The following is a 24,542-nucleotide window of genomic DNA, read 5'->3' on the forward strand; positions in this document are numbered from 1 at the left end:
GCAAAATGGCCAAACCCTGCTTTTGTTGCTGGCAAGGGAAAAGAATTATCACTGCAGGCTCTGGGCAGGTGGGAAATGCCATGTTCTTGTTCCAAAGGGCTCAGTAGGACCTGAGTTCTTGGAGTACTGCAAACACACAGAGCCATCCTGCAGGGAGGCTGATCCTCCTTAGCTCACCAGGAGTTAACACCAATTTCTGCTCTCAGAGCCACCAGGGAGCCAATTTGCAGCTTGGTCATTACCAAAAATTTCCTTGCAGCCCTAAGACGCTGCAGTTCTGAGTTCAAGAGCTTTGTTGTCCCCAATCAGCAAAGTCACTGACTGCACCTCTCTGTGTGGCTCAGCTCCATTGAGTCGTTGGCTTATCAAACACAACAGCCTTGTATGAAAAGCTAGTTAAAAACCCCACCAAACAGTTCCTGGGTTAAAAAAGTTGCCCATCCTCTGTTATTTTTTTCTTGTAATTAAGGCTCTTTATTCCCTTCTTCAAGTTTGTGCTGCCCTGTGAGTTATTTGATAGCACAAGAAAGTATCCTGACCAGTGACTTGATATTACCAGGACAATTTTTTAAAAAAAAATTTAGTTTTCTTGTTGAAAAACCTAAAATCTTGATGAAAGATCTTCAGAATTAAGTGCCTGGATCCAATTTGCTATCTTGTTTTTCACCAAGAGGAGAGTCAAACCAGTGTTGGCCAGTGCCAACACAACGTGGACTTGATGAGACAGAATTAATGCTTAATGAGAAAAATAACCTCTGCAAAGGGAAAAATTAAATTTAATTCTGCAAACAGAAAGATCAAAACAGTTGGTACGATCAGAACAACACAAATGCAGAGGAAATCAGTCTGGAATCCAGAAGCTTCAGCACAAGGTAGGATTAATTCTGAATATAAGCCTTACATCACACTCTTGTGACTGTCAAAAACAGAAATGAAAAGGGACTGGTCTCTGCCAACTTCTGGTTCATTTGCATCAGAATTCTCTATAGCCCAGCATTATTAACTTCTTCTTTTCATGTATTCAACTCCCTTGTATTTTGCAGATGCTCAGATCACAGATGCATTCGAAACCCTTCCCATTCACCCCCTTTGTTCCAATTCTCAGAAAGGTGATGCAGATATCCTTTGCCTCTGTACAAAAGGAAATATACCTCCCCAACACCCCATATTAAAAGAACAGCCTGCACTGTAGTTAAATGATCCTTTTTCCTCGTAGAAAAGAGCAGGGTAATTTTTCAGATAAAAGAATGACACACTCAGGAGCTCTGCACCTGCATTTACAATAGCCTGAGTGAAATTACTGGTCCTGCTGCCTCAGACAGAAGGCTGAGAGTAACTGTGACCCCCAGTGAAGCCTCTCCTTTCCCCAAAACATTTTATTAGAAGAAGTACCAGAAAAAAAAAGTTCTTTTCTGGTAGGACAGATTTGTTTTCTGGTAGGACGGATTTGTTCTCATGGTTACTAACGAGTGACACTTAGACACCTATTTACCTTCTCTCTTCATTCACGGATGATTTTCCTAATTCTGTGGCCAGGCAGCTATTTAAAAAACCTGCAAAAAATCATCCAAATATCATCCAAAATAACATCGATGCACATTGACCTCTCCCAGCAGATGTCTCCACCTCATTCCCCATCCTTAACTCCCTCAAAAATTGTAGTTTTTTTTAACCTAGCAGATACCTTTTAGTTTCCTGCAGTTTCCAATTTCTCCCTCTACTGCTGGAGAAGAAACCTTTTTATCATTCCCAGTCCTGGCAGTGCTCACGATCCCAGATTCCCAGGTGCCGTGGCTGATCCCAAATCCTGCTTCCTCTTCCTGTTTTCTCCCTGAGCATCCACCTGTTGCGAAAGCAAACACTCAGGCAGCAGGTCAGCAACGTCACCTTCCCAAATCCCCAGGCAAACAGCACCTGGGGATCCCTCAGGAGGTCAGACATTCCTCAGGATGTTTTCTCCCTGTCATGTCCAGCTGTAGTCACCCCTCAGGACAGAGGTGCTCAAGCCATGGGGACTCTGTTACTGCTGTCCCCAGGGCAGAGTTGGGGACAGAAGGTGCAGCTGCTGCTGCTGTCACAGCCCCAAACCCTGCTCCAAACCCCACACAGAGCTGGGCACAGAAGGTGCAGCTCCTGCTGCTGTCACAGCCCTAAACCCTGCTCCAAACCCCACACAGAGCTGGGCACTTCTTGGTGTTGTCCTGTGTAGGGCCAGGAGTTGGACTCCTGACCCTCTTCCCACTGAGCCTATTCTGTGTTTCTCTGAAATCCTGGAATCAGGAAAGAGCTCCTGTCAGAACGGCAGCAGTGCCCTCTGCTGCTTCTGGGATCAGCCCAAGCTCTTCACTGAGGATTTTAATTGAGCTCTGAAGGGTTTCTTTTAGCTCAGAAGGTTTTCAAGCACCAAAGGTGGACCTTTCCCCTGAGGTCAGTAATGCTGCTCCCTGCACCTCTGTGAGAGCACAGCCATATCAGTTTTGTCTTTCCCAGACAATTGTAGGTCATTTTTAGGTTGGAACACACAAAAAGTTGGGTTTGCTGCTCCTTTATGCATTGGCTGCAAAGATTGATTAGTAGAGAGGAAATAATTCTTCCTCATCTCACTTCATGTCTATAAATGATACAGAAAATTCACATTCGCCCTGTGAAACCTAAGAGGGCCAGAAGGACATAGCAGGAGGTGTAATGTAGGTTTTACAAAAATATTGTAACCATCCCCTGCCAAGAGCAGCTGTACATCCCCAAACCACTGTGAAAAACGTGCTCTGGGGGGATCTTTCCTGCTATAAATAATGCATGGGGGAAATACTGGTCTTTGCTCATTGTGTTCCATCAAAGTGGCATCTTAGCATGTCCTTTAAGCTCATACACACCCCACAAAGCCACTGGGACCAGTGCCATATATTCCTATATTATATATTTATATATTCATAATTTCTCCTCTATTTTCCCAGCCTATATTTTGGTGTCTCATTTGCCTCTGGGCCAAGCCTAGGCGTCGAGAAAGACTCTTAAATTTGGTTTGTGGATCACTGGGACCAGTTTCCCGGCCAAACTGGGCGCCAGCACCAGGTGGCAGCAGAAGCCGCATCCCGGTTCTCTCTCTCTCACGGACACGTTCTCCGGAAAAAAAGCGAATTTTGTCCCTTTATCCAGCGCCACGGTGGATTTGGTGAGGTTTTCTGGCTCCTCATGGGAAGACACCTTGCCAAAGGAGGGAAATTATTGATCAGGAGCAGTTATTGATTGATTATTGATGAGCTGCATCGTGCCCTGCTCTGTTATCTGTGAATACAGATGTACCAGCAAAGGGCAAAATCCACAGCTAAAAAGCTTCTGATGAACTTCAGGGTCTTGTTCCCTGCATCTCATATTTGTTTCCTTCTATAAAATCAGGAGTTCAAGCCCATTCAGTCAAACACCCCACTGAACCCAAAATTTCAACCTAAGCGACCAGAAATCAAATTATTTTGATATAATTAAGCTGATAATTACACAGTTATGACTAGATCCTGTAAGTCTGCCCCCAAACGTCCTACAAGCCCAGGAAAAGCAGCATTTGATGTTCACAGCAGCTGAAGAGCTTCCACCTGACCACTCATGCAAGGAAAGCTCCTAAATAATGCAGGGCACTGCTGTGAATTAGTGCTTAATGCACTGCTCAGGATCCCCAGCCTGGGTTTGAGGCACACAAATCCCATTCCCTTGCAGCCTGTTCCACCACTGGACCCCAAACAGCTCTGGATTAATGATGGAAGTTGCTGGCTTTGTGACATGGAAAAGGAGGGAGAAGGGGGAAAGATCCAAGGCATTTTCCCACGTGATGAAGTTGCACAGTTATGTAATTTTTCAAAGAGCCCAGACAATTATTTTATGGTTTGGCTTCCCTCTGCAGAGCTGGGTGTCCACACTGCATGGGATTAAAGCTTCTCAACCACCACCATAAAACCAGGATTGAGTAGGAGGGATTGGCTTAGAAATCCCTGTGCTAAAACTGCAGAGGATGTCCCGTGGAGAACTCATCCAGACACAGCTCCTGAGATGCTCTCTACTGGAATAAACTGTAAAATTAACAATATCTGTGCTGCCTCTGGCTCACACCCAAATATATTACAGTTACAGGAGAGTGATTAAATCCTTCTTTTGGGAGGTTTTGCCTTTTTAACTGGAGAGATGCAGGAATTGCTTTATCAAGGTGGCAGAAGGGTTCAAATGGGCACATACAGATTTAACAATGGATTTCTTACTGGGAAAAAAAAATGGTTCAGGTGAAGAGGCTTCTTTGCAAACCTCACCCTGCAAAAGCAAACAAGCTGCTGCTATTGCCAGTGCTGCTGCTTCCCATTCAAAATATTAACAGTGAGGCACTAGAAGCAGCGTATGAATAAGTTGAATTATTCAAAACCATCATGAGGACAGCAGGGTTTTGGGGTTCTCAGCAGAGGTACCTTAACTGTCTGTTTCCCAGCCATGTTTTAATGGCTGAGGTTGGTTCCAGTTGGTTCAAGACCTGACAGAATAATTAGGACTCTAAAGGTGAATACAGCTGATACACCATGAAACATGCCCAAGAGTTTGGATTTATTTTTTAGTGGAGAATGAGAAATTAGCTGTTAATTCAAGCTCTACAAGTCGGTGAGGAGCTTTCACTTTCCAAGGATCAGAGCTGAGGTCAGAGGCTGCCTGGCTCCCATCTGGTATTTCTGGTTAAGTTACTCTTGGTGGATTGAACAGTGACAGGCTTCAAAGAACAGGAATGATCCTTCTGCTTATGAAAAGTTTAACCTTCAGTTCTGATAAGCTGTTCCTTGAGGTCTATCTGTAATTGCTCCATTTCCTGCTGCCACGTCTGATGCTATCACTTGATTGAAGTAAGCCATGGGAGGAGGGAGATTGAATGGCTCAACAGGACCAATTTTTAATTCCAACATCACTTTTTAGAGCTGCCACTGACAGACATCAGCCTGGCCAAGGAATCTCATTCATTTTCTCCGTGCTGAGAGGCTCTTGGCTCTTTGGGTTTCCTTTAGAGTTCACTCAGAGCTCATTCCCTGGGCAACTCTGTCACCTGGGCCAAGATTTGCCAAGATTTCAGACTGCAGTGGGTTAAACACATGTCTGATGCAAGAGGCAGATGAAATATGGAATTGTTCAATTAAGTGATGCAGTCATCCTTGGCAAAGCTCCCAGATCTCTCATTAGTGCAAACTGGTGTCCATCACTCCCAGAGCTGTCACTCCTTGAATACTTATTGTTCATTCAAGGCAAGGAACAGCAGTTTTATTTTAGCAGTTCAACAGCTCCTGGGCTCTGAAATAAACTGGAGGGGCCAGAGGGAAGGTGGAACTGATGCTCTAAAGAGGAGCTCAATGTCTCACCTTACAACTCCTCCCCTCCCCTGCTTTTTGTTGCTTTCAGGGTGGAAGGAACCGCTAAATTCTTCAACACAAGAAAACCACAAATTGGTATGAGGTTGGATTTTCAGTGATTCCAGAAGGGTGGCCTTCAATTCCAGCTAATACCATCCACTGTCACTGTCATTTTTCCATTAGCAGAAGGTGAGATGAACTTTGGCTTCCCAAGGTGAAAAAGACTCTCAGGTACTAACAGGGTGTTCTGAGCACCTTCTGTGTGGAAGAGAACACCGAAAAAAATAACTCAGGGTTATAAAGCTTGAGTAATTTTAAATGTCAGATGTTGTCTCCCATTCACTCTAAATCCTGTCTGCCTCTTCCCATTGGATTAAGCAACAGCTCCAGGGAGCCAAGGATCAGACATGATTATTCCCATTGGACCTTGTTTCAGTTTTGCTTATAATATCCCAGAAAGTAAATCAATAAAGCAAAGATAAGGAACTCTGGTGAAAAATCAATGGGAGCTGAGATAAATATATGCAGTTACGTGTTATTCCAGGATGACTCACCCTGCCAAGCACCAGCCAGGGTAGGAAAGGAGCTGCTGCTGCCGCTGCCTACTGCTCCTCACTCAACATCAATCCTGATTTTGCAAAAGAGAAAAAACCCTGAATATTAGAATCCTATGCATCTTAAAATATGTTTAATTTATTAACAGGGGTTTGGAATGCATGTGATGGGTTCTATGAGGTGCAACAGGAGTGGGGGTGACAGCAAAATCCAAATTTTCACTGCAGAGGGACTTCCCTGGCACAGCAGCACAGGGCAGGCTGAGATCAGCACAAGTATCCTGCCCATCAAAATATCTTCATTAGGGACTTCAGATCCCAATTCCTACCTCAAGCAGAGGAGAAAGGCTGAAAAGAGCAGGGATTTGGATCAGGGCTGTGACAGAGAATGGCAAAAATTGTGAGAGGGAGGTCAGGAATATTGGGGGAGAGAGGCTGGAAAGGAGTGCAGGAAATCCTTTTGAAATATTGGATTTAAACTTGGATTTAGAGCTGTCCAAGAGACCCTGCTCCAGTTAACTCTGCCTCAGTCTTAACCTCTCCATCTTCACCATCTGAGGTTTTTACATAAAACACTGGGAAAGAAAATCCCTCTGCAAGTAAACATTAGGAAAAGCTTGTTTTGTTTGTAAGGCCTTATGGAAAAATCTGAACACATTCAGAGGACCCTGGAGACGCAGGAAGGAGTGGTCCTTGTGCAGAACACGAACTGCAGCCAAATTCAGCCCAGGCTGCTTTGTCACACGTTTTCCCTGCACTGACCACCCATTGCATGGGTTTTGTACCACCAGATGGAGCTGCACCGTTTGTGCTTCCAGACAACATTCCTGGGAACTCAGCATTTTCCCATCTTCAATGCCTTTTTAACAGATTTTTTTTGTTCACCCCTTTTTAACAGACTTTCCCCTCCCTTATCTATTTTGCCATTTTAAAATCTGTTACATCGAATAAACTTTTCATTTGGCACTTCCAGCTCCCCAGCCGATTCCCTCTCAGGGTCAATCACATCTCACTGCACTCAGCCAGAGCAAATGGCTTATGAATAATTAAAGAAGGAAGATTCTCTTTGTTCTATTTTATGACAAAATTGTCTTGGGTTAAGCCAGGAATTACTTGAATGAGTATTGTGCAGGGCCTGTATTCCTGAAGGGCGAGTTTTGAGCAGCCAGCTCTCCAAACAATGAGTTCACTCTGGTTTTATTCACATTTCTATGGCTTCTGTTTTTCCCAGCCAAGCGAGATACTGGATAATTTTACAAATGCAGTTACTATCCCTTATTTAAAAATACTCATTGGAGAGTTTTTAATATTGACATCAGAAGAAAAAGCTGAGCAGATAATCTCAGAATTACTCAACCTGCCTTTCCCTAAATGAACATCCTCTGAATAGCCCAGCTTATCAAAAGGAAACATCACCTCCTGATCTGGGACCCCACAACTGATCAATATTTGAAGCTTTCCTGCTTCCACTGAATTGATTTAACCCACAGTGAGTGCTAGAGGAGGAAATTCTTCCCTTGCCTGCACTAGCAGGTTACAGACTGAGCAGGCAAAGCCCAGCTCCAACTGTGGCCCTGTGGCCAGGCCAGGAATCTGCCAGTCATGTTGCACCTCCTGCCAGGAAATGGGAACTGCAGATTGTCCCAGCAGCATTTCCTGGAGAGAAGCTTTAACCCAGGCAGTTAAGGCTGCACAGCCTGCAGGCAGGTTGGGCTCCAAGCCCTCAGCTCTCCAGCCCCAGGGATTCCCATTCAGCTGCAGCTCAGGCTCAAGGGGCAGTGAGGACAGCACAGCACCCAGGAGAAGAGCAGGAATTTTTTAACTCCTCAGGTTCAGTGGGCCAAAGCAATGGTGTTGAGATAGCAAAGACAAAGCCCATCTGGCAGCTGCCATGCAGGAGAGCAGATGTGATTCCATCTCTGGGAATTGCCATGGGACAGAGCCAATTCCTGCAGGAGGGACAGGGAATGCACCAGGTATCCCTGTCCTGGAAGAGAGAAATGGAAATCCAGGGTTTGATTTTTTCAAACTTCCTCACACAGCCCTGAAATAGAACAAATCTAACTTTTCACATACCTTGGAATGCAATGTAAAAAGACCAGTTCAGCTCAGATTATTGAGTAGCCTGATGGTTAAAGCAGAGGTAGATTTTCAAATATTAAATAAAGAGAACATACCTATGCAAAAATAGCCAGCTGCTGTTAGAACTTGTTCTTCAGTCACTTCTTTTACTCCTTCCCCTCCAATCTGAATTCATGGTTACACCTACACCAGAAGGTGTTAATCATAAAACCACACAGGATCCTGACTTGCTTCAGACCAAGTCACACAAAACTCAGCATGGCTGACAGCTTTTATTATTCTTTATTTACTCTGCCACTTCCCAGAAACCAGATTATTCTATTTTTAGCTCCTATAGGGCGTGATTCAATCAGTCATTTTAAGTGTGTTTCACAGCTGATTTAAAACACTCCAGGGGACTTAATGGTCAAAAGGTAGAATGCCCAACTCAATTTTTTTGTTGTTGGTAGTAGAAGCTCAGCTCTTTTATTTAATTCACTAAGAAATTAAAGGCCATGAGTGGCACAGAAAATGCTAAGGATCTTTGGGTCTCTTCCTCCACTCCTTCCCTGAAACTCCAGGAGAGAATTCCAATCCCATTCTCCCAGATTTGTGTTCTCAGGTCATGGAATTTGAACCAGAAATTCACCAGCAGCTGGGGGAAGCTGTTCTTTGGAACCACATCTATTTCCACGTCACAATCTTTTCAATGCCTCCAGGAAAAGCTTGTAGGTAAAATTACATAAAGCATTTGGATTTGGGTACATCCTGAAATGAAAGGCATTCAAAACTCAGAGTTTTGGCCCAGAGTCAGACTCAAGAGTTCAGTGCTGCTCCCTTTGCACACCCATTTTTCTCCAGTTGCAGCTCTCTGAACAACTGAGCACACAAAGACTGAGAGAGGTTTATATCAAATAGAATTTCATATTTAACACGAAAATTAGAGTAGTAAGAGGCAACTGCAATTGTTTGCATTTAAAAAAAAAAATCACAAAGGGCTGCAAATCAGCCTCTTGACACAAGAAGTCACTGTCTTGGCAGGTATTTTATTGCCAGCACAAGCAGGACACAGAAATTTAACACATAGATTGAGATTAAGGAAGGTAAAACATTGATTTTATTACAGACTAGGCAGAGTCACATATGAAACATCTATTGGAATAAAAATATTCCACAAGTGGGAAAAAAACAAAAACCAGCCACACCATTTGGAATTGGAAACCACTAAATCAGAATTCCCAATTTTAAGCATTTCCAGCCATGAGCTACTTACCAGTCCTGTGCAGTCCAAAAGCCCAGTGCTCACAGTTAGTTAATGGCTGCTGGTTAAGTAATGTCACCATCATATTTTCCATACTCCCAGCTTTTAAAAACCTCTCCATTGAGGCTGAGAATTTCCATGTTTGGTATGTGACCAAGCCATGGCATTGCAATTTCTCTTGGTTGATGTGAAATGAGGGAAAATCCACTTTTGTTTAGGTCAGAACAAGAGATGGGACTTTACCCACTAAAAATACAAAACAAAACCCTCAAGTCAACTGAGCTGTTGAACTAACTACTTTTCAACACCTCGTCTCAGGAATCTGCTTCTCTGGGAATTAAATACTTTAAAAAAAAATTTTTACATAAAATTCTGCCTTGTGGAGACTTTGTTCTTACTGAGCATGAAAATGACTTCTTACCCTGTCAATCTAACAGTGACAACAGAGCTGCTGTGGTCAGATCCTCTCCTGCAGTAAACAAAGATGTTCCACTCAATTCTTTTCCTATTAAAGGACACAAAAGTTTTAAAAGTTACTCAGTGTTTCGCTTTGATTTCCTACTTCAGGTGTTCCACTCCTCTTGCACAAAGCATTTTTGTGATGTGCACCATGTGGCTCCATGAATTTGGAGTTCAGAGCATATTCTGCCCAATAATTAACCATTAACCATTTAAAAACACCAAACCATTTGTCTGTGGACAGCATTTCCTCCTCTTGTGTTTATTTCACAACTCAAATCCTGCCAGAAGATGTTTTCTGCATGTTGAACAATAAGCTGCAAAACAGATCAGTCAAAACTCATGTCAAACTGCTTTATTACATCTTAAATAACATTACATTTTAATATAGTATCTATCTTGCATCCAGCTTTCTTGAAGTACACTGACTTTAAAATTAAATACAAAAGGTGAAGAGGGATACAGGGCGTGGAGAAAGCTCTACAGAGTAGTTTCATGAAAGAGAGTAAGAGGGAACTCATCTTTTATGCCAAATCCAGGCCTAACGCACAATTACAGCACATTTTTGTACAGAATGTTGCAGAAAAAACAAAATGGAGAAAAGCTACTACTGCTGCTAGGAAGGAGCATTTCTGGATACAGTGAGAAGATAGGAAAGTTTAACAGAACAATCTGCTGTCCAAACACTGCTGCTTTTAACATTTTATTTGAAAAGAAAGCCAGGAAAACCTGCTCATTACAAAAATGACTCTGATCAGATGCAAAGGACTCATCCTGCAAGAGGAACTGGCTGTGAGGAACTGATTTATAAAGAAGATGGTCTAGGTTCCCTCCTCCCACACCCCAGAATCTTTGACAGCGATTGTTTGAACAGGCTGTTTCTTTTTTCTTCTTTTTTTTTTAAAAAAAAAAAAAAAAAGTGACTTATCACGCTACTCCAAAACGTGCATAGCTTTGTACTGGAGTTCTTCATAGATTTATGCACAGAGTAGCAACAATAAATGAATACAGCGACAATGGTTACAGTTTTTAAACAGGTTATTTCTTCAAAGAAAAAACATCTAAGGACTTAGTCCAATATGCACTTTTTAGCATTTCTACAGCATGCGATTCTAAGAGTAAACCCACCCAATATGGCAAACAATCAAAAAAGGTTTTTTTTTTTCTGTTTAACTTAGAAAGTTCAAGATCATTATTTTCAAAACATTGATTTGTACATCATTTCATACACAAAGAATTGACTCAATACCCAAGTGTAGGATAGGTCTCTTTTGAAAACAGAGATTCCTGGTTGTTGAGACTTATAGGATAGTGTTAGGATATATAAACTGCCCTTCCAAGTGGACAAAACCAAAACAGATTAAAAAAATCAGTGTGGTGAAAAAGGGGGGGCAGGAGGGACCAAGGATTGCATTTGTTATCCATAAAAGGTGAAAGGATTCTTTAAACAAGCATTCATTACCTTTTACAGCATGTGCTTGGTTACCTTACTGCTTAACATTATCCTATATATGCCAAGTTTTGTGCAACAATTATCTGTGATACTAGAAAATAAAAATAAAAAAAATTAGGGACTAAATTTACAGCGTTAACAACCCCCAGGTGCTCTGGGCTAGGACTCCCTTGTTTTGCTCAATTAAATACATAAGGAAATGTATTTAAAAAGGAAACTTGAAAAAAATCCTGCTACAAACATGACTTTAAAATTTGCAAGTGTGTGAGATAAAGTCCTTAACTTCAACTTGGAAACTACAGTGAAAGCTAACTGTTTCACAATTATGCTCAAGTTTATTTTCTGGTCATGCTTTTATGATAGTGTTTCGTTTTTTTTTCTTTTTTTTAATTCTCAAGACAAAAAAAAAAAAAAAAAAAAAGAAATGGTCCCAAAAGGAATGCACAATTTCATTTTGCTTACAACACAGAAATTCTTCTTGGAAAGGTAATTGTGCTCTTCATTTCAGCAACAGGAGACGGAAAAGATCTTGCCCTTTGAAGTTGGGGAGGATGGGGGTCCGAGTTAGTATGGTTGGATTGGATATGCTATCGTTTTTAATTTTCAACCGTTGGAAACTTCTTCCAGTCGTGGAGTCCGCTGCTCTTCTGGCACACAGAAACATTGGGTGAGAGTTGCACTTTGCTAAACTGCAAACAAGTGGCAAAATCTGCTCTCCCCACCACTGACACATCCAGTCATTATCCCACCCTTTCCCAAAGAGGTTTATTTACTCAGAAAACCCACACAGGAAAGTGAAGTATGTCAAAAATAGGCCACCAGAAAAATGTCAATGCATACATTAAACTAATGGTCTTCTAAAACACCCAGCTGTTTGGTTTTTTTACTCAGTGACTTTCCTACTCTCAATGAAAAGCCTGCAGCACCAAATAACAGCACTGCTGGGAAAAAGCATTCTGGACCTCAAAGCAGCCTTGAGGAGTTGGGTACTTACCTACTTCAGTTCCAGATCTTGAGGAAGCTGTCCCATGACCCTGTTGCCACTGCCATGCCATCATCAGTCACACCTAAGCAACTGACACGGTTATCGTGACCAGCAAGGACACCTGGAAATGGGGAACAGAACAAATAAATGGCATTATTTTGATGATTTCATGTCTTGGTTCAAGTAACACCAAGGCTTGTTTGGATTAGCTAAACTATACAGTCAAAAATCCTGAACAAACATGGCTGGAGTTTTTAAATGCCTTTGGTTTTACAAGCACAGACTCAGATATGGGTAGGTTAACAAGGGGGTAGTTCTGTAAATGCATTACTCCAAAATTTTCCTTCTATATTCCCCATATTATGACCTTTACTGGTCTCTCATGAGCTGTGCAGTGACAGCCCTGAATATTCTGACAATGTCACAGCAATAGATGTACTATAGCCATGCACAGCTTTGTTCCTCACCACAGGGATAAAGATCAGCTGAATTTGACAAAAATTTTTACATTTGTAAAAAATTCTATTTTAAAACCAGAAGTTAAACTGAATTGTGTTATGAACTCTAAAGCATTTTTCATCCCAGTTTCTCTTATTACATTCACAAGACAAACTCCTCCATACAATCTATTTGTCAATATGGAGATCTAATACAATTCAATTATAGCACCATTAAAAAAAAGAATTGAGACACTAAACAGAAAAATTAAGGGAGACAACATTTTCCTCTATCCCCTTTAATTTAACAGTTTCAAGGAGGTAAAAAGAAAACCTAATTATGTTCAAGCTCTTTCCAGTCCACAGCACTGAGCCAAGATATTCTTGATGGACTTGAAATTAATCTTTCTTCATGAATTAGTGCTCAGAGGATCTCCTCATTCTACTAACAATAGTAAGTGCTGCAATTTGGTAAAACAAAATCAGCACCAAGAACTCTTAGAGACTTGTACTGAACACAGAACCACAAAGGTGTTTAATACAGAAGTGGCATTATCAGAAGATACAGAAGTGTTTAATATCAGAAGTGCCAAATCTGTCCAGCAATCTGAAGTCTTGGGACACTTCAATATGCAGAATATTTGTTCTCATCTTCTGTTCTGATGAGAGTAATGACATGTTTTTGGCCTAATTTATACCTTTTTTCCCCACAAAAGTTTTCACTTTAAAGAACTAAAGTTAAGTTATCTTCATCTCTGGACCATGAATTTCATGTTTGTTTCCTCAAAAGATAAAACTCCACAGTCTCTGTTGTTTTGCTGGTTGTCTCTACAACTACTGCTACAAATACCAGGAAAAAAATTCTTGTGTATAAATAGCAACATTAATGTTGCATTGCTTTGAATAGTTAATGCATAAACAAAGCCATAAAGTCTAAAAAAGACTATCCCTCCACCCCAAGCCTTTGTTTTTAATGGCAATCTTCCTGTTCCCAAGCATCCATCCTTGAGCAGGATTGCAGTGGATTTGGAACATCACTGGGCAACCTGAAGAGGTTTCCACAGAGCTCTGATGTTGAGACAGTGAGTGCTGACAGATGAGGTTCAATTCACACATTCAGTATCACAGAACCAGAGGTTGGAAAAGGCCACAGAGCCCAACGAGGGGCTGATCCCCACCTTGTCACCCAGCCTACTGAGTACCACATCCAGTCCTTCCTTGGACACCTCCACGGGTGAGGATCCCAACAAAACACCAACACAGTGTTCCCAACATTCAAACCCAGAGCCATTTACCTGCTCTATCAGCTTTCAGCGTGTCCCACACGTTGCAGTTGAAGTCATCATACCCAGCTAGGAGCAGGCGGCCACTCTTGGAAAATGCTACAGAGGTGATGCCACAGATGATGTTGTCGTGGGAATAAACCATCAGCTCCTGGTCGGCCCGCAGGTCGAAGAGCCGGCATGTGGCATCGTCAGAGCCCGTGGCAAAGGCGTTGCCATTGGGGAAGAACTGCAGTGGGGGAGGAAAAAAAACACAAATGGGTTTAGGTTTGGCTCCTCTGAATCATAGCAGAAAGCAGCAAACAAGAGGATGCACCTCTCCCCACTGGGCAAACTCCTCTCTGGGCAAACCCATTAAAAGAAATTAATGAATGAACACCCTGTTTCCATTCACCCCAAGTTCCAGGTAATTCCCTCAGCTCCACAAGCTGCTATTTAAAAAAACCGAAATAAATAAGCTTAAAACTTAAATAAGCTATTATTTAAAAAACCCCTGGCAATACTCATCATGCTAAAGAGCAAAGAAGTATAAAATGAGACATGAAGCAGCTCCATACACAGATGGCATTGATGTCCGACTCGTGGCCGGTGAAGGTTTGCCGGCACATTCCTTCTCTAACATCCCAAAGTTTGGCAGAGGCATCGCAGGCACCAGAAACAAAACACCGGGCGTCGGGAGCAAGGGACAAACTCATCACGTCTCCAGTGTGCCCAGTAAATGTGGTTGTCTGCTGACCAGTTTCTATGTCCCAGAGAGCACTGGAAAGAACAATGAAAGAGGTAAAAATCAGAAGGTTTGTGCTCCTTTATAAAGTCTTTGTATCACTGCTGTTGTAGAACTACAGGAAGTATTAACAAGATAGGTCTTGGCAATAGAAATAAATATTTTTTGTTGAACTACTTGGCTGTTGCAGGATAATTGTGCATAAATACTATCTTCAATTTTAAAACACTGGGGGGAAACTAAATTGAATAAGAGTGCAAAAAACTGAGGATTGACACTCAGTGCTGTTCACACCCAAAGTTCTCCTGCCATGTCTGTTATCCAGTACTACTACAGCTTCATTTGCAGCAGCAGTGGTAAGGCTACAGCAAAAGCTGAGCCAGCATTTCTCATTTTTATAAACTCACAGAGGATGAGTAACTTTGTGAATTATGTCTGATCTTAAAGCTGCAAGTCAGCCAAATCGCTACTACAGTGATAATTAAGAGTCTGCAAGGATGACAGAACACTAGCACCTCCTTAAGAAGAGGCCTAAACACTTTAGGAAGGCAGGATTTTTAATTTCTGTAATTTCTCAGCAAACCAGACTCATCAGTAGCAGGTTTAAACCAGGCAAGCAAGAGATACCTGGACTTTGATAGAGCCCTTTGAAGCTTGGTTGAACTGAGGTGATGTCAAGTAAAACTGTAGAATTACTACAAGAATTCCTCAGGCAGCTGTACTCTCTTGTAAAAACCATTATTTTAACAAACCCTCTCTTATTGTTTTGTCATAGTGTTTTAGTTTTCCTAAACATCAACACATATTCAGAAACATGTTTTGTTTTAATCCCATATATATATATATTCAAAAGCTACCCAGAATCAGTGGACTAATAAACAGGCATTCAAAGAGACTGACATTGTGTAGGAGAGATATTTATGAGAGCACCTTTGCTCTAAGTGCTGCTGCTTGGGAGAACTGCAATGCTTTTGAGAATTAGATATAATGGAAAAATCTATGAAAAAAAGATGGAGGCCTTTTTTAGTTCAGAAGCCAGTATTTATGAAGATATACACCTACATTCTCCTCAAAAAACCCAGCTATTGTCACTGTGGAATATTTTCTAGGAGCTCTTCTGAATAACAACATTTATTACATTCTGTATTAGAAATATCCAAACATGACTTTTTAAGTAATAAATACTGAATACAAAAAGAGTTTTGAGGAAAATCATTAATCTAACGCAGTTATTTCTGAAAGCCAAATAGTTACATTAAGAAAAAAAAATCTCAAGAACATCTTAACACAGGATTAGGTCAGGGTCTTTCAATCATGGGCACAAGGAAACAACCAAAGCTCACAAGAGTTGAAATTAGCAGCAAAAAGTGACATTTGAGCAGGAATCACCACAGTCTTGAGGGTGATAAGGTTTATGAAGGACAAAGTTTCCTTCAGTCCCAGAGAATGGGTTAGAAAAGCCAGTGCTGTCCCAGCTTACCAAGTGGTGTCGCCAGAGCTGGTGACGATCTGATTATCATCCAGGAAACGACAGCAGGACAAGTAGCCTGGAAACAGAGGGAAAGGTGCACAAATGAGGCCACAGATTACCCTTCACAAGGCAACACGTTTGCTGAGAAGCTGCTTCCTCCCTCCTGAAGCTGCAGCAAGAACCACTGAAGTCTAAAATGCAATAGATGATTTTTGTATAGGAATTTGCAATGTTTTGCACAAAATGTGGTTTGGATCTTTACAGGTAACTCCAACCCAGCCAGAGGAAGGGGAACAAAAATGGGGAATTCATTGGCCAAGCTGGGAAGAAATACAAGTGAGCCTCCACTGCACACACTCAACTTTCTTAGAAAGTGGATCTCAGTGTCACTTCATGCAGCAGCAACAAATGCTGATGACCTCAACTGTATCAGACAGCCACTGAGGAAAAATAAACATTCCTGGTCAGGACAAAGACCTGAGCATGGACATTGGATGTTTCCCAACAGTGGCATCAAAGAATTTCATCTCAATGCTCTGAAGCATCTTTTTTCCTGAAATCCCATCTGCCAAACCATCAATGGAATCACTCTGACTACAAAATCAGCCTGCCTGCTAACCACCTCCACTTCACAAAGCACAAAATTCAAACTACAGCAAAACATGAAAACCTGCAAACATCAACTTCCAGCTACAGGTTTTGCTCAATTCTGCAGCAGAAAAACTGTTTAAAAACCTTTTAAAAACATTTTAAACCAGGCAGTGTGCAGCTAAGGTCCTGCCTGAGAAAAGGAGTGTATCTCCTCAACTAGGAAATCATGTTTAAAGGATTTTTTTTTGGAATCTTCACTGTGTTTTGAGGTAAATCCCTCACCTGTGTGCCCAGCGAGCTCACGGCTGACACGGACATTCCCTTCACGAGTTTTCAAGTTATAAATGGAGCAGATGTTGTCAAGCCCACCACAAGCCACGTAATTCCCAGAAGGAGCATATGCACAAGTCATGACCCAGGAGGAGCGCAGGGGAATCGCATGCACCTGAAACAGAGACAGCCATGGCTTTCAGCTGCAAAAACTGACTCAGTACTGCACCACCAGGATGTTTTTCACCTGTCTCTCAAGAAAGACATAATTTTTTGGGGCAGAACAGCAAGAAGAAAACAGCTGTTTTGAGTATCAAACTATTTTGAGGGTAACTTGCTTGCCAGAACAAGTAGTGACGTAATAAAACCTCAGATTTGCTTTTCCTGAATCCAGTTTCATCAGCAATTTTGGTAAAAAGTGAATTATTTCATTTCACTGCTCTGATTACTATTGGTTTATTATAGGTTCAGGAAAATATTGACTTCCAAGCACAGTCAGCAAAACTGCCAATTCCAGGCTTAGATGCTGTGAATGAACAAGTAAGGAAATCGCTGCTTCCACTGCCATTTAAATCCTTCTTTGGAAACCCACTGCAAGCAATCAAGCTTCATATTTAAATAACTACCCTATGTTTCCTTGTCATTCTCTGCTAAAAGAACTTTTTTTAGATAATTATAGAAGCTAAACCTGTTCTGTGTTGTTAACTCATTGAGTTCATCCTTCAAATTTGTTCATGAAGTTTTTAGGGAAGGGTTGGTGCTTCTAGACATATAGTGATATTTCATGCAATATTAACAATCTTCCTGAATTCCTTAAATAAAGATTTCATTAGAAGCAGAGGAAAAGACAGTAATCAGTGATCCTGCAGCCATCAGCAGTTAAAAAACCCCAATCCTGCTCTAAAACCACAACCAGCTCATTTTTGGAACTCTTCTACCAAGGAACTATTTGGAATATTCATTTTGAGCCATTTTATTTTATCATTAGCCAAAGATCAAATTGATGACAACAGTGTTACTTCCAGTGTGCTCTGGAACTGCCAAAAGAATATTGTATGGATTAATTAGCACTGATGTAAGAATTGAAGATACCAATATAGAAATCATGGTATGCAGTGATGATTTCACCATCTTTAAGTAGTCACAGTAATTTAGCTGACATTTACCTGCAGGCTGGGGAGGATGAAGGTAAAAAGGAGAGGATTTATTTTTAATTTGCAAGCCATATTATATTAACTTTTTTGTAAAGTTATGCCATTTGCTCCAGTGCATTGGTAACATTGGTAACACTGGTTTTAATGCTACCATGAGCTAAATTAGGAAAATTTATTTGAAATAAAGCCAGAAGCAGCTCTGTCAACCTAACTAAGAGGGGCTACACGGGAATTGTTGCCAGCCCTGAAACAGTGGCTATAATCAGAAAATACTAATCAGTGGCCATAATCAGAAAATACCAATCACTGTCAAATGAAAGCAAAAGTAATCCTGAACTGCCTCATGTGATTGCAGCCACAAAAGTGATGACTCATGATAACATGTCAGGTCTTTCAAGACTTCACTGCAGACAAAAAATTAATATGGCTATGCCTTAATCTCTGACCCTTCTGGTGCAACATGCTCATTACTGCTTGCTCTCTGTTAATCATTTTAGCTGCAGTATCAAAACAAAACATTCTTTAGAACGAAATCTTTCCTTGTTCTCCATTTGTGGTGCATATTTCCACACACTGAAGACAATGCTGTGTCCTTTACATACAACTAGATTGTTTTGGAGAATTCAAAATCTGAATTTAGGACTAGGAAAACTTCCTTCTGCATTCACAACTGAATTACACAGCAATGTATCAGCTGGCCTTACCTTGTTTGTAGTATAGCTGTCCCAAATTATAAGTTTGCCATCCTGGGAGGCACTAACTAGAAGCCTATTGAGGAAACAGGAGGGAAACACAATCATTGTGGGCAGGCAAGGAGAAACACCTTTGTGATGAATTTTACAGAAAAGAGAATGAAAGAAGCTGGTATCAGTGTCATTTAGTTTCTCTTTAAATTAATCAGTGGTTAACAGGAAGCATTTAAGGAAAAAAGGCAGCTGATATTTACTCTATTTCCACAGTTCCTCAGAGTTCATGTGGTACCACTGCAATATTTTTCACACAAGTAGACAAGGACTTGGATTTCAGCATTAAATGTAAATTTGGATTTGGTGTTAAAACAGATTTGGATTACAAAAACATGGAGGAAAATTGTTGCACTTAGTGTTTCTGAATTCTCTTGGTTGTCCAAGTTCTCTTAAAATTAGTGATTCCCTGTGGTCCCAAGAACTGTGCACTCAATTCCTGCAGAGCAGTGCAGCCACAGGGCCCAGTTTGGCACCCACCTGGAATCAGTGCCCCAGTGCATTGCATAAATTTTGGCCAGGTGTCCCCGCAGTGTTCTCCTAGTGCGCATCTGGATTCTCCCCACTGGGTCGATGTTGGCTGTGATCTGAAACAGCAAAATGGCACACACTGAGTTTTTCCCCTTCACTGTTCCACAGTTAACATCTCATACACAGTTCCAGTGCAGCCCAAAGTCCCACATTCTCAATATTGACTGATTTTATTTTTAATTGCCCATTCAAAAGTTATGTCATTTGAAGTTGCATGTCTTTATCAAACGAAGAAAGCAGCCTTCTGCATTTATAAACACTCCCAGAAATTGTTTTGTTTAGGTTATATCTCCTTAGACTTCTAGGATTTCAGACCTTTGATCTGGGTTTTCTCCTCCTGCACAGATAAATGTGGCAGACATTGAAGTAGTTTAACCTCAGCAGGCCTTATGGTTCTGATTATCAGGGTGACAACAGTATTGCTCCCAGCTCCAGAGCAGAGCATTATTTTCCATTAAGCAGCAGAAATGTGCCCTGAGTCACTCCAAGAAACCAGTGCTCAAGGCCACTGCTCTCACCAACTGGACAAACATGTACTTATTTCTGGAAGAAAACACCCAAAGGCAAAAAAAAAAAAAAAAATTGCTACAGGAGGCAAGACCAGATTCACTTGCATTCACCTTCTTACAACACAGCTTCTTTTTGTAAAGGAGACAAATTTTCTTAATTCCTGTTAAACTCTGAAAGTCTCACCTGAGCCAGGGTGGCATCTGCACATGCTTTCCTAGCATCCTGCAAGAGAAGGAAATTAGAGAAATTGGATGAAGTTCTGTGCATTTCTTTCTCTCTGTTTTGTCAAGCTGATTAAGCTCCCTGAACCCTAAGCTCAGAAAACATTTGTGTTATCACCCAGACAGGACCCATCCTAACTGCAGCATTAACATAATACACTGCCTGCTGTCAAAACACATTGTGCATTTAACTTTGAAATTTCTGCTTCTTATGGGAGAAAGGTAACATGACTTTCACCACAAAGACACTCAAGCAATGGAACTGCTTGTCCAGACTGGCTGTGCAGCCTCCAACCTCAGGAGGTTTTTAAGATCTAACAGGACAAAGCTCTGACTAACATTATCATTGACCTTATTTTAAGCAGGAATTTTTTTAACATTAGTTATGGTCTGGCTCCGAAAAACTTCAGTAAACATTCATTTTGATCAGCAATTTTGTGCATCGCTTATGTAACTATTATTTTCTAAGCAATATAAAAGACCGAAAAGTAATTTTCTCAAGCAGTCACATGTGCTTGCCCTTTCTACATTAACTCTGACATTGGGGAAACATTCAAAGCATCATTTCTGTCCTCCTCAAGACACATCATTTGTGCTGAGGCACAATACATACTCTGATTTGGTTTTTCAGTTGCTCGGCCTCCTGGCGTAACTGGTCAAGCTCACTCATTTTCCTGTGCTAAAGGTGTGCTCCACTGCCACCTCTGAAACAACCAGAAATCTGAAAAACAGGTGATAATCAGGAGAATTAGGAGAAGGCATCGTTTGAAATTACAAGTCTTTTCATCCACTTCAAACAGCACTTGAAAAAAATTGGCAGATTGATTTATAAACATTGGAAAGCAGGTGAAAATGTGTGTCTGAAATCTTCTTGGAATAAGATGTTACCACAAATGGATATGCTTTGCTTCCAGCCAAAGGAAATAAAATAGAATTTGGGCTTATTTCTCTCCTCTGGGCCTCTTGTTTCTTTTTTTTTTTTTCCATTAGAGTGTTTTTGATTCATTTTTGGACAAATTCAAGTTGCCCAAGAGTGACTAAGCAGGTAACACCAATTTTAGATGTGGAAGTCAGAACTTCCCTGTTGGTCTTCAGAACAGAGTAAGGAATCCTCCCAGCAAAGAATAAGGATTTAGACTGACACAAGCACCTGTAAAATGCTGTAAAAAATGTCTGCAATATCATGAAAAATATCATTATGAAAAATGCTATTCTGATATGTGGATAAAAGGAGATCACTCACAAATGTTGTTCAGGGTTTTACTTGCTAACTGCTACATTGTCTGAGATCCCACAGCAGATTGTAACATGAACATGCTGTCAGGGTAAAACCAGTCATTTTCTGCAGCCTGGCTTGAGGGGAGGAGTTAGAGAACCCACAGCAAACAGAGACTTTTCCCCTCTAAGCCTCTGCTTTCCCAGAATCCATAGGCACCACATTACTCACATGGATTTTCTAGAACCAGCAAGACAAATGGTCTATAAAACATCACAACCACTGACACAACCTCAACTTTTGCCTATAGAGTTGCTCAACTATTGGGCTGATCTCCAATGTAATAATCATATGGATGTTTCCCTTTAAGTGTACAACTTATCTTTAAAAGTCTCTGTTCCAGAAAGATACTGCTGGCATTTTCCCTAGCATTCCACATCTCTAGCTCAGCTGTTCCTGAAGTTTTTGTTTTAAAATCTCTGCAGCTTGATAGCAATGGAAGATGCTTGAAGAAACATGCTGATGAATTTTATCTTTTATTGCAGGACAAGATAATTGGTTCCAATTTCAAATACTACACAGAGCACCTGGAGTTTGTAAATTAGCATTGATAGTGTGAGTTCAGAACATTTTATTAGCCAGAATTGACCCTTTAGTATTAAATAAAAGAAATGCTTTGCTGGCAGCTTTACATATTATTCTGTTAAGATTTAATCAGCTTATTTATCTTTGCAAGCATGTGGGTTTTGTTTTCCTCTTAAAGCCCTTTCCAAGGAGAAAGAGGAGGATAATTTCCAAATTTTTATCCAGTGACAATAACAGAGAACATACTGTCAAGGTAAATTAGAGCAGCAGAACAAACATAAGAAAAAAAAAAGAAAAGAAGTTTGAAAATAGTTAAGACTTCAATATTCCTTAAATATTTCTGTCCCCCATAGCCAGACTTAGGTTGAAGCTCTCTCCATAGTAATTATTCCAAACTGAAAACCTCAAGGAACAGATGCCAGATCTTGTCATAGCATCGTTTACAAATTTTTCCTCTTCCCTGAAACCCACAGTATCTTAGAAAAGGAATTTCAGTTGGCTTCTCTCCCAAAGCTTCCACTCACACAGCAACTTCAAGGCCCTTTCACTTCATTGTGAAACTGGGGCTCTTCTTTCTCTCTGCTGGTTCCAGGGTCATCTCTAAGCCCCTTTAAGACTGCTTGTTCAGCTCAGCCCAAAATCCAGTTAAGCCAAAACCCATCTGAGTGTTTTATTATCATGCTTTTCTTTTGAATGCTCTTTTGTTTCCCAAGATGTTTTGTTCATTCTCCATCTCAGACAAACACTGGTGAGCTGGATCTCTGTTATAGTTTAATGTCTGCAGTCCACACACCTGGTGAAACACTGCTCTTGTCAGAAAGAAATTAAACTCTGAATAAGTTTTTAAGAATAAATTGTAATTTTTCAAATCTTTTAGCTTTTTCATATCCAGTTCTGCCATTCTCTAAGTTAATATATAAGCCCATTTCCTACTAAGCAAATACTGACCACTCCAGACAAAGAATTTAAAGATAGTATCATTCCTACTTCAGAGCAAAAAATTCCAAAACTTTTGTGTTCTGCTCAAGGTCACAGCAATTCACTGATGAGATTGCAGTAAAGACTCAGGACACCAGAATTCCAGCTGCAGGTACAAGGAACTACACCGAAGATTTTACATGCAGCTTTATTTAAAAATACAATAGGAGGAATAATCTCTCACGTCAGTCAGAGCAGATATGCTCTCCTTAAAATAGCACCAAATTATTTCTGCAGAATTTCTGCACTATGCAAGAGAATTCTCTTGCATCTAAATGAAACAAAGCTTCTTTGCATGGAATAGAGAGAAGCCTAAGGAGATGAACTCTTATCCTAGGAAAAAAGTCATATGGAGAAAGTTCACTTTCCCACCTGCAGCATCTTGGATCCATCTAAGTTCCTATCTTGAAGATAAATCCACTTTTAGAATTCCAACTTAGCCCCTATGCATCCCAAGCAATTCCAAACTCTGAACTGCCTTTCTGTCAGCATCCATAGGAATTGTTTAAAGCAGATTTCCACATTCTCTTTGTAGTCTTTGTTGTTTCAACATCAACAGGAAGTGCTAATTCCTGCCAACACGACTGAACTCACTCACTCAGGAAATGACAATCCTAGAGCAGCCAAGGGCATTAAAATATAGGAGTATTCTGAAGCAAACTGTAAAATTTATGGGACAAACAGCAAACCAGCTTGGCTGTGCATCTATTTCTTTCCTACTAAGTTTTAGACAATAAAATTTATGGTGGAAATATGAGATCTGTGGGAGGAAAAAAGGCCTCTCATGTCCTTTTTAGCTATACTGCAAATCAGAGCTTACTAGTTTCATGTATTGCAAAAATACATCTTTAAAAGACCAAGGACATCAGGTAAGGTCAGAAGAATGTATGGGGAAAAAATGTTTTTATCTATTCTAACTCTTGAGACACGAGAAATTTTTACACAGATTTATTCATATTACAGACATGGATCATATATTGAACATCTCTGCTCATCACAAACAAGCACAATTGAATATCATGAAGTAATAGATTTTTATTTCATGGCACATTCTAAAAGCATTTAACCCCATTTTAAAAGAAGGTTTCTAGAAGAATCTGTAAGATTGATGTGGATGATGATTCCATTTCTGGGCTTTTGAAAGAAGTGACTGCATTTCTAAACCAAGCAAACCTCAGGAAAAAAAAGTCACTCCTCAAATTCCACACTCCTTTTCCCCAAATTATCCCCACAGCTGGGCAGAAATAGGTAGAAGCCAAACTCATGCTTACCTCACTTTCTTTTGAATCTGAGTGTCCCTGAAGGCAGCTTCTCAGCAATAACACATTCACTTTCCTGAACTCCCTCAAGACCTTTCCAGGGCTGAAGTGCTTAAGTGTCTCTGGTGTAAGCTTAATTCCCCTAATCCTGTTGACCAGTATACCTTGTGGGTAATTCCCTTCTTGCTGGGGATAACAATCTGTGCACTTCAAGGCACTTCACTATTCCCCACTCCTCCAGATGACCCAAGTCTCTAATCTCTAATTACAAGTTACCCATAGAAAAGTCACTTTGTTCCTCTGTTTCTCACGCAGGAAAATCAACTGACTTTGTCTGATTTGTTGCTTTCCATAAATGATAAAACTTCACAATTCAGCTACATCAAAAGGATTTATCCTACCATTTATGTCAAAGGAACAGCTTTGC

General features: G+C 40.7%; 1 protein-coding gene across 2 annotated transcripts in view; it reads right to left on the reverse strand.

Annotated features, from left to right (window-relative positions):
* Nucleotides 1–10,044: 10,044 nt before the first annotated feature.
* GNB1 (G protein subunit beta 1) overlaps nucleotides 10,045–24,542 on the reverse strand; it is a 34,781-nt gene continuing 20,283 nt past the window's right edge. The window contains exons 3-12 of one of the 2 annotated variants that reach the window (XM_085080104.1): nucleotides 20,691–20,798; nucleotides 20,040–20,078; nucleotides 19,296–19,402; nucleotides 18,777–18,840; nucleotides 16,931–17,093; nucleotides 16,067–16,133; nucleotides 14,420–14,621; nucleotides 13,875–14,091; nucleotides 12,152–12,263; nucleotides 10,045–11,801 (exon numbers count right to left, since the gene is read on the reverse strand). In XM_085080104.1, the coding sequence (XP_084936230.1) occupies nucleotides 12,157–12,263; nucleotides 13,875–14,091; nucleotides 14,420–14,621; nucleotides 16,067–16,133; nucleotides 16,931–17,093; nucleotides 18,777–18,840; nucleotides 19,296–19,402; nucleotides 20,040–20,078; nucleotides 20,691–20,747 (1,023 nt within the window). In that variant the 5' untranslated portion in view covers nucleotides 20,748–20,798 and the 3' untranslated portion in view covers nucleotides 10,045–11,801; nucleotides 12,152–12,156. Of the gene's footprint in view, nucleotides 11,805–12,151; nucleotides 12,264–13,874; nucleotides 14,092–14,419; nucleotides 14,622–16,066; nucleotides 16,134–16,930; nucleotides 17,094–18,776; nucleotides 18,841–19,295; nucleotides 19,403–20,039; nucleotides 20,079–20,690; nucleotides 20,799–24,542 lie in introns of both variants that reach the window. The other variant, XM_085080103.1, reaches the window with a different exon arrangement.

This window comes from Lichenostomus cassidix, chromosome 21, assembly GCF_008360975.1.
Source record: "Lichenostomus cassidix isolate B80296 chromosome 21, HeHo_3.0, whole genome shotgun sequence".
Taxonomy (NCBI): Eukaryota; Metazoa; Chordata; class Aves; order Passeriformes; family Meliphagidae; genus Lichenostomus; species Lichenostomus cassidix.